The 11,066-nt window shown below is 41.6% G+C and overlaps 1 protein-coding gene across 1 annotated transcript; it reads left to right on the forward strand.

Annotated features, from left to right (window-relative positions):
- The first annotated feature begins 63 nt into the window (after positions 1-63).
- cplx3b (complexin 3b) lies at positions 64-10,191 on the forward strand. Its single transcript, XM_079666763.1, is given in 5 exon segments — positions 64-231; positions 234-270; positions 273-327; positions 5,896-5,983; positions 6,375-10,191. Coding segments are annotated over 5 exon segments (465 nt in total). The 5' UTR covers positions 64-171; the 3' UTR covers positions 6,600-10,191.
- Positions 10,192-11,066: the final 875 nt, after the last annotated feature.

The following is an 11,066-nucleotide window of genomic DNA, read 5'->3' on the forward strand; positions in this document are numbered from 1 at the left end:
GGCGCGGAGCTGTCCAGGAAAGTGGTGCTGGAAACCTGGAGACGTTTTTTTTACCGCGGTTTGATCGCTTTCCCCCCACCGAGAATCTGAGGGTTATTGACGGATAGGATACTCCATCCAAGAGATTTTTTTACCGTCTTTTCCTGATCGAATAGAGGACTCTTTCCAGCCATGGCTTTCATGGTGAAACACGTGGTGGGAGGACAGCTGAAGAACCTGACTGGAGGACTCGGGAAGAGAAACCCGAAGCGGAGAAAACGGACGCGGCGGCGCAGGGATGACTCAAGAGGAGTTTGAACAATATCAACAACAGTTAGATGAGGAAAAGTAAGATGATTAGATAAGATTGTGTTTTTTAAACGTGGTGATAGAATAACAACACTGTGGCATATGTGGTTTTCTGTGTAAATAGCAGCTCCCAGTGCGCGCTTTTACGCATCAGTGCCATAACGCACAGCTGCTCCTCTCGCCCAGGGAGATCTGCGGCTCTTAGCTATCAGGAAAATGTCTCTAATGTTGTTTTTTAAATATGGTATTCCTGGAATTACTATTATTATTCTTCCACGGAAATCTCTACAGGGATTCTCACCTGGGGCGAAACATGTTCCCATTTCTGTGCGTCGAGCGATGAATGACACATGCATGACACATCAAGTAAATACAAAAACTAAATTCGGATATCATCAGAGGGCAAGCAGCCAGGATAAACTAACATGGTTTTATTTTTACTCCATATAAGTCGACTTTTATTGCTCCTATACAACTCAAGATGACCAAAAAGTGGTGTCAAAATGAATTCAGATCGCTTCTATCGAATCAGTAATTGTGCAAAGCAGTTTATTTAAAATATACTAACAGCTCTAAATCCAGCTGTGCACCAGTCACTTCCTTTGTCATTCTGGCTTTTATCATTGAAATGCTCTGAGTCTGACCTGCAGAAGTGCATTCTCTACATGCTAATGTCCCCTGATTTACATACTGAGTCTATCTGGGGGACATTAGAAGGAAACAACAAGGTCATCCAGCAGACAGCAACTCACTATGGATTAGGGTGATGCTTCCCTTGGAGCAGGACTCACATGTCAGACGTTCACTGGTGTCTGAATAACTTTACTTGGATAAATAATGATCAGGAAAGGACACAGTTTTAAAGAACAAATGTATTCCAGCATGAGGAGTACATGAATTATGAAGACGTAATTAACCCAATTGTTTCCCTCGCACATTTGCATAAACACTTTAATCCTCACAGCGCCGTGTGAAGGCATTTTAAGCACGAGTGGGAGGTGAAGTCCTAACTCTGGCAGTGTTAATGCTCCGCTCAGCCCACCGATCTCTGCAGGAGGTGAGCTTTAACGCTCCACCGTCATTATGTGACCTTCAGTGGAAGTGAGTTATTAGTCAGAAGTGCTAAACATGAGCGTAGATCACCGAGAAGCACACGCCGCTCAGATGAAAGCAGAATTAGGTTGGGGAGGAGGAGGGGATCTAACACTGGCGTGACACATGTAGACATTTTATCACCCTCAGCATCCTCACACAGTGACAACTAGGGTCATCTGATGCCCTTGAGAGGGGGCACTCGACTCATTGGCTGCAAGTGAGCCCTGCATGGTCGCTATGTGCCATTTGGAGCTTTCACGTTAATCCAAAGTGAAACGAGGCTCCCACAAACGCTGCAGCTCTGGAAACAACAACCTTCCTCTGACACATTGGGTACAAACACTTTGAAGACCATGCCTGTGGTCCTCCAACGACCCCCCATCTGCTGCAGCTGGTGTTCAATGCAACCACAGGATGTCATACTGTATCATAAACATATATACACAATACAAAGGGGCTTTATTGGCATGACCACATTTTAATGGAATAGAATTATGATCGACTGAAGCCATAAATACTCCAGAGACAGTTGAGTGGAGAGAGCGTTGCCAGCAGCTTGGAGTCTGCCCTCTGCTGGAGGCAACACTTGTTTACATGAGTGAGTCTTCACAGAGAAAACAGCCTAAAAAAGGACCATCGGACATTCCCCAACATTTTGATGTGCAGAGTTTAAGAAATGCCTCACAGCTTTCATGGATGCATGCAGAGTCAGATTTAAGGCACTTATGAGGAGTGTTATCTTTTATTGCTTTTCCCTAAACTGCACATTTTGCAAAGACAGTTACAAAGCTCTTACGAGGGTTTGGAAACCCTTAAAAGATGAAAATACCCAAATCAGAATCTGGTTTATTTCTAATAGGATGTGAAGACACATAAAAACACAAAAGGAAAAGGAAAAAAAAGGAAAATGAAGTAAAAAAGAATCGTAAAATCCCATAAAAACATATTTGCATTATATCTGAATTTAAATTTGAAAAGCTGTGCAGTTTTAATAGTTTTGTGCAGAAATGTTCGTGCAATGTGCAAAAGTTCTGAGTGTGATGAAGGTGTGACATTGAGACCAAAACAGACAGAGCTTCATCTTTATAATCATTTATTTTAATATGTTCCACTTGCAGTTCAGTTCTAGTTTAGTTTATCAACCAGTAAGGTTTTATTTTCATATCCTTGTATATTGTTCTTGTTCCTGCAGCAGTTTGACCTGTTTGATGTATTTGCGATAATACGTGTAACGGATGCAGCACGAAGGAAAGCCCAAACCAAATGACCCATAAAAGTGTATTCCATAAGTGAGAGTGCAGAAAGGGTCGCCGCTGCACAGCTAGGGCAGGTTCGTCCAGGATGGTGAAGATAAAACATGTTTGAGGTACTTTGATTACTTCCATGTTCTGATACTTTCTACTACACCACAATTTAGAGGCAGATATGTATTTTTCAAATGTACTCGATAACTTTTATATCACAAACTTAGTTATTCAAATTAAGAATATAAACTATAATCAATAAATACATTATTTTAATGTGCTCGTGAGAAGTACTCAGTTATTGTACTTGAGTACAACATCCATGTCTCATCCATGTCTCCTCCATGTCTCCTCCATGTTCCCTCCATGTCTCCTCCATGTTCCCTCCATGTCTCCTCCATGTTCCCTCCATGTTCCCACCATGTTCCCTCCATGTCTCCTCCATATCTCCTCCATGTCTCCTCCATGTTCCCTCCATGTTTCTTCCATGTTCCCTCCATGTCTCCTCCATGTCTCCTCCATGTTCCCTCCATGTCTCCTCCATGTCTCCTCCAGGTTCCCTCCATGTCTCCTCCATGTTTCCTCCATGTTTCCTCCATGTTTCCTCCATGTAGTAGTTAAGAGGAGATGTGGTAACATCCAAGTCAAAACAGGAGTATTAAGGCCCGGACATACCAAGCCGATTTTGTCCGTCGGTGGGCGATAGGCCAACGATAAGCGTTGACACGCCCTACTCAGATTGGTGTGTCCCGCACCGTCGTGTCTTTTCAGCCGAAAACGGCAGCCGGCCAAACAAATCACTCTGATTGGCTGTTCAGCTAGCGAATCAGTGCATGAGAAGCGAAACGGAAGTGAGGGACCCAAACAAACTATTAAGAAGGCAAATGTGAGGTTTCATTTAACTCCAGCTCTCGACACAGGTTTGGGAAAGCCCCGTGAGCTTCTGCTGGAGAGGGAACATGGAACACGCTATTTGTTGTTTGTTTATATCACGCAGTCTGTTCTTCTTCTCTCGGTTATCACGCAGTCTGTGTTCCGGTTGTTGCCTCTTTTGAATGACAAATACACACTACCGCCACCTGCTGGTAAGGAGAGTTATTGCCACTCACGCATGCGCAGTTCGTACGTGCTTCTTGGCCGTCGGCTGAAGTCTTTGCGTGTGTTCCAGTGCGACACATGGCCAAGACGCAGAGACGTGAGGAGACAACAGTCGGGTCCCGTCTGTGTGAGTTCTTTGGTGTCAGCTTGGTGTGTCCAGGCCTTTATTGCACTGAAAAACTGAAACATTGACTTTAATTAAATGTATTTTGTCCACAGATTTCACATCAACTGTATTAGGTTTGTTGAAAGCAACAATATTAAGTTTTAATAGGTTCAACTTAATATTATTGCTTTCAACTAACCTAATACCGTCTAGGATATATTAAGTCATCAATAAATAAGTACAAAAAAAACTCAGTTAGTTTTCATATCAATTTCACCCTTATTTATTTGATGATGCCTGACCTTTATGACCTTACCTACTCGTACCACATTTCTGCAAAAAATTACCACTTTTAAAACGGCACAGTTTTTCCATTTTAACCTTTTGCACAGAAACTCACTCATAACACCCTTATTACTTATCGTAGCTGCACGTCCAACCCATCGATCTGATCATGAGAAGACACAGAATCGATCGGTACATACATGATTACTCCATGATAAGAACTTGCGAAGATATTAACAAAAACGGACATCAAAACATGTGGCGCTAGGTAGCTAGAAACGGCAAAATGGCTCACCTTTGTCGTTGTCTGGTCAAAACTGGTCTTCAATGGCATTAAAACGATAAAAACGCTGCTGAAGTTAATCCATAGGTTAATCCAATGTGTCTGTGTCCCTTTGAAATGATTTCTGATAATCCATAAGCAATAAACCTGCTTTTCCGTTTCCATACGTCAGAGCGAGAGATAGGTTCTGTGAGACTGACCGTTGAGCGGCCCAGACCAAGCAAGAAGGCAGAGGCAGAACGTCCAAAAATATAACCCGACGTGGGCATTTATTAAAATAATGTGTACAAAGTTCACAGCCTCAATCCTGCTGTTCTCCTTGAACACATCCTGCAGCCACAAAGATCTCACACACACTACCTGCCTCCCAAGACACAGCACCTAAATACACAAACAGACTAACAAGAAACAGGTGAGGGGGGAACAATTAGACACAGGTGAGGGGGGAGGAGACAACACAGGGCACCAGGTGCACACAATCAGCAACAGATATGGGGAAAGGGGAAGTTGTCGTCAATATACCTATTAAACAATGATTAGCCTATATCAACATGTGAGCTCTCGTAACGGCGTCTCGTCGTTACAGGTTCGCTCTCATGCAAACCTGCATGCGCAAAGCCCCCACATTTTTTTGTTAACATGTGTGCCTATGTGGAAAGCCCTCTTTGATTCTATTGGATCTAACGGTCAGAAAGAGATGTCAATCACCAAAATCGACCAATGGGTTCCAGAGAAACAGTAAAAACGGCCATTTCCACCCAAATGACCCCAGAGGTGGAGTTTTCTTTGCTAAACCTCTCTAAAAAGGTTTTCTTGACACAGGGTACTTATTATATGTTTTACTTTGGATTCCTAAAGCTTTTAGTCTACCTTACTATAATCCAAGGGTAGTTTTCACTATAAGTCAAAAGGAATTTTTGGACGGACACTTTAATTTACAGTTTTTTACCATGTTCAATCTGAATTTTCTTTAAAATAAAAAACATCTATATTGATTCTGACTCTTCCACATCCAACTCACAGGTTCATCATTACTTTGAGAGAAAAGATTATTAATGTAACCCTTTTAGAAGTGAAGATATGGTCCTTTGTTCTGGGAATGTCATTTTCGGCTTGAAATGAGATATACTGCAAATATCTGTTCACGATAATAAGTCAATATTTTAACTGCATTTTCTTTATCTTTTATAGAGTTTTTTTTAATTTAATCCTTTTTTTCTTTGTTTCGTGTTTCTGATTTTCAGTTTCTCAAATGTTTCTATTTAATCACTTTTTGTACTGTTTTATTTAAGCAGCAATCCACCCAGGCAGAGTCCTGCTCTAAAAGCAAAGCCACCCACATGGCGATTATTAATTTTTAATTTTCAGCTTGGTGTGGTTGCAATATTTAAGGGGTAATTGGTGAAAGCATGCGCAGTTGATTCAAAAGTGTATCTTGATTCAGTGTGTTTGGAGAAAATCTGACAATAAACACATTTGTTCGACCTTTCTTGCAGACAGGAACGAGAAGCCAATTTTGCCCAGAAGAAAGCCGAGAGGGCCACAGTCAGAAGTCATTTCCGGGATAAGTACCGACTACCAAAGGTGAATATGTCCTGCTCAGATAATGTAAAGAAAAAGCTTGAATAATGCATATTTTGGATTCATAAAAATACCATCAAGATCAATGCATGTGTAAAACCAGTGGCGAAAGTAATGTAACTCACGTACTGTAATTCACCTTGGTTGGTGATTGGCTAATGGTTACTCAAGCCAAAACATCGTTACTTATGACATCACAAAGTGGCCAAAATCTGATCAGCTCATTTTCAGACAGGTTTTTATAGAAATGGATCAGGACAAAAAGAGACAGAATCTTTGTTCCTGGAACTTTCAGAGTCTCTTTACACAGAGGGGACACATGTTGATGTAGAAGAGACATGAAGAAGTGGATTTTGCATAATAGGTGACCTTTAACCCGACTTTTGTCCCTCAGAACGAGACGGATGAGACTCAGATCCAGCAGGCGGGCGACGACGTGGTTTTGCCCACAGAACTCGCCAAGATGATTGCAGAGGACGGCCAGGAAGAAGCCAGCAAGCAGTCGGTGTTTGGCCATCTTTCCAACATCCAGAACGTGGACATGGACCAGCTGAAGGACAAAGCCCAGGCCACGCTGGAAGACCTCAAAAAGCAGACGGAGAGCTGCAGCCTCATGTGATCTGGCCCAGAGGATCAGAGTTTTACTTGTACACATACTTCTCAGAGGCAGAGCTGCTGCAGGGTGGACATTGTCTTACTGCTTTAGTGGAGCCGAGCCACATAATAATACAAGTTTTTCTAGCTGCGCAAAGTTAGACACAGTCCCTGCAGGAAAGATAATAAAAACATGGTGTAATCTGGAGCTAGTCTTGAAGTAAAAAGGGTCATCAAGTTGAGCGAGTTCAGTTCAAATTTGTATTGAAAATTGCAGCTGTGCAAAGTTAGTTAGACGCCCTGCAGAAAATCAAAAGGAAAGATTATGATACCTAGATCTAGTCTGACTGACAGGAAGATAATGAATTCTTACCATAGCATCTTTGAGGTAGGCTAGTTCAGTTAGCTTTCCTGTTTGCCTTCAGCCGAGTTAACAATGTCATCCTTATTTTTATTTAGACTTGCACTGTTAGGTAGATCTTTCTATCTGTGCAAAGTTAGACACCTGCAGAAAAAAGAAAGAAAAGATGGTCAAATATGGAGCTTGTCCTACTAACAGGAAAGACACTCTTGCTAAGCGTCATTGAGGTAGGCTAGTTAAGTTAGCTTATACCCTCAGATAAGTTAGCAATGTCATCCTCATTTTAATTGAAACCTGCACTCTGAAAGCTAGTTTTTCTATCTGTGCAAAGTGAGTTAGACGCCCTGCAGAGAATAAAAAGTAAAGATTACGAAACCTAGATCTAGTCTTACCATAGCGTCTTTGAGGTAGGCTAGTTTTGTTAGCTTTCCTGTTGACCTGCAGCTTCAAACTTGCCCTCAGAAAGACTTACTATTTGGCTCTTCTCATTTAGATTCATCCAGATGGATTATTTCCACCTTTAGAGCAGCTCCACCTCTGAGAAATATTCATCTACATATTAAATCCTTTACTCCCTGATTCCCCTAACAGCCCTCACTCCCTGTGCCTCACGTGACCAGTTATAACACAATAGGAATCTGCAGCAGTGTGTGTGTGTGTGTGTGTGTGTGTGTGTGTGTGTGTGTGTGTGTGTGTGTGTGTGTGTGTGTGTGTGTGTGTGTGTGTGTGTGTGTGTGTGTTATCCTAGCTCCCAAACACACAGCAGATGATTTCACCGATGAACACATGCACCTTCGACAAGCTGCAAGAACACAAGGAAAAAAATAAGCTCATGTTTGGAGGCCATATGCGTGTTTTGGGAAATGTCCTTATTTATTTAAGGTAAATAACATGAACGAGCCATTAGTGGGTAGTTTATATTCTACGTACAGAAGCACAACATCTTAGAAATGTGCAATATTCATTAAAAGCAACAAATGAGGCAGATTTTTTGCCATACAGTAAGTAGCTTATTAACGTTGGCCCCCCGGTGCCCTGATCAACGCTCCCATTGAGCCGCATTAATCTTAGTTTAAAGCATTTTCCTAGACATATCTGACATATCATTTTAAAGGCTTTTTTTTAAATAGCTTTTAAGTACTTCAGCGTGCCTTGGACGTCCGTACAAGGTTGTCTTCTTTAAAGCTCCAACATCTGTAAGCTACTTATTACGCAGACGGGCCTTCATGTTTGTCTCTTGCATCTAGTTTCATCCAGAGCAACACATGTGTGTGAGAGATGGCAGCAGTGGTGTTTAAGGTGTGCTAAGTGTAGGAAGCTCAATAACTGCCAAATTTAACCTAGCTTCAACTATAGAGGAAGTTCATCTGTTGTTGTGCTGCGTCCAGAGGTTAAAAGCTGCTCAGATGAGAGAAATGTAAATGCTTTCGAAGTCGTACGCCAAAGCCTTTGTTGAAAGGAAATGGCATAAATATGTCAAGCTGTGTTAATGTGGTGTGAGTATAAATCAACATATGAATATTTATGTTGTGTAACGCGTAGCTGTTGTTTGCCTAATATTATTATTACCGTCAACAGCGGGCCGTTCTTCGCTCTGTTTCATCAAGTGTTGTCACATGACCTTTTGACCTGTCCTCCATCTCATTGACCCCTGGTGGTGCCGTTTTGTGCCGGTGGATTCGTGTCGTTTAGCCGATGTGAAACGTCAAGTGGTGTCTCTGTTTAAAAAAAAAAAAAAAAGGAACTCGCCCTGTGGCTGAGAGTGAGAGAAACACAGTCAGTGTGGACTTGTTGTTTTATCGACAAATATGAGCAAAAGTGTGGGTAAATTGAGAGGCTGTTTGTGTTACATCCAGGAAAACATCAGATTTGATTTAGCTGATGGTTCAGTGGCCGATAGGTGCAAACACTCTACAACGATCCAAAACCATTTCCATTCGGAGAAACACGCTGCAGCTTCAGAAACGGTGCAAATACAAAAACGCAAATGTGCCAAAACACAGCTTTTATAAAACATTCACCAACTTAATACTGTTGTTGGAAACGTACCTGAAATGTACGTTTGATGGTCTTGTTTTAACAACGTGATCACATGACCCCTTCTGATGTTACTGCAGATCTGCTGTAAGCTAGCTAGCTAACGTAGCTTTTTACTCAACTTTTTTTTTTTCAACTTTTTTTGTCACATTTCTTTTGGTCAACGGTTCCAGCTGTGTGCATCACTCTTTAGTGTCCCCTGGTCTCCCAGCTGTGTGCGTCACTCTTTAGTGTCCCCTGGTCTCCCAGCTGTGTGCGTCACTTTTTAGTGTCCCCTGGTCTCCCAGCTGTGTGCGCCACTCTTTAGTGTCCCCTGGTCTCCCAGCTGTGTGCGTCACTCTTTAGTGTCCCCTGGTCTCCCAGCTGTGTGCGTCACTTGTTAGTGTCCCCTGGTCTCCCAGCTGTGTGCGTCACTCTTTAGTGTCCCCTGGTCTCCCAGCTGTGTGCGTCACTCTTTAGTGTCCCCTGGTCTCCCAGCTGTGTGCGTCACTCTTTAGTGTCCCCTGGTCTCCCAGCTGTGTGCGTCACTCTTTAGTGTCCCCTGGTCTCCGTTGTGTTTTGAGCTTCTTGCAGCGTTTGGTTTCTGCAGCTTTTAGTAAACGCTGCGCATGTTCCCTCAAGTTTCTGAATGTTTTCTAAAAGCTGCACGTGTTCTCAAGTTGCTGAAGACGTTTCTTCATGAGTTTCTATATCTGCATCGTTTCTCCTCAAAGTGTTTTGGGCCGTTTGCACCTGTCGACCACCGTATGATGGTGACCTCTGCTTTGATTTCATATCTGTCTGCGCTCACCTTAGGGAGCTTTCTCTAGGATGAGTTTCCTCACGACTGCAGAGTGAAAGCTGTCACACACTAAACACAGTGGTTGTTGTCATGTGATATATTCATTTAGATTATATAATGCGGAGGAAAAGTTGCAATAAGTCCTTTTTTAATATAGAGCTACTGCCATGTCTGATCTTGAGACAATATAAACAGCTGGAACAGAAGCCATAAAGAAGAAACGTTGTATGAGTGTGTGATATCATAATTCAATAACTCAATAATAATAATTATAATATACAAGTGTGTTTTTTTGTGTTGTCATCCTGTGGAAATGATTCTTCAGGAAATGGCTGCCATGACACGTTGTTTCTTCTCGTTCTCTGTTCGACAGTATCTCTATCATTCAGTGATTTCTTTGAGTTTTAAATGCAATAAATTGATTTTTAGGATAATGAATCTCCTGTTTATTGTGTGATTCTTTGGTGAGATGTCAGTCTTCTATTTTTAGCACCTAGAACACCAGGTGGAGACAACACTCACAACTCCACATGCATTCAGAAGAGAGGCTGCAGATACAGACGATTATATTTTAGAAAGGGACAAAAAAACATTTGATACTTAAACAACATCCTTTTCCTGGGGCAGAAGTGCAGTGGTTCTACAAAAGAGTCCAATAATCCACAAATTGCACTGAGTTTACAAAACAAATACGTATTTATGTAATGTCATTTATGCATACTTGTATGTGCACTCAATGGAGACTTTATCAAGCTACCCTGCAGTATACAAAGTCATTCAAACTAGCTGCACCTTCACCAGCTTTGAGAACACTTTCATGATCAATCATTATAAAACATATCATATCTATTATTCTGAAATGGACCAATCTGCACAATGACTACTTTTACTGTCGCTACTTTCACTATATTTTGATGAGAATACTTTTCTACTTTCACTTGAGGAACATTTTGAATGCAGTACTTTTACTGTGACAGAGTATTCCTACACTCTGGTACTTCTACTTTCACTCAAGTACAAGATCTGAGTACTTCTACTTTTACTCAAGTACAAGACCTGAGTACTTTTACTTTTACTCACGTACAAGATCTGAGTACTTCTACTTTTACTCAAGTACAAGACCTGAGTACTTCTACTTTTACTCAAGTACAAGACCTGAGTACTTCTACTTTTACTCAAATACAAGATCTGAGTACTTCTACTTTTACTCAAGTACAAGATCTGAGTACTTCTACTTTTACTCAAGAACAAGACCTGAGTACTTCTACTTTTACTCAAGTACAAGACCTGAATACTTTTACTCAAGTACAAGA

The sequence above is a fragment of the Notothenia rossii genome (genome assembly GCF_949606895.1).
Source record: "Notothenia rossii genome assembly, chromosome: 2".
In the NCBI taxonomy this organism is placed as follows: Eukaryota; Metazoa; Chordata; class Actinopteri; order Perciformes; family Nototheniidae; genus Notothenia; species Notothenia rossii.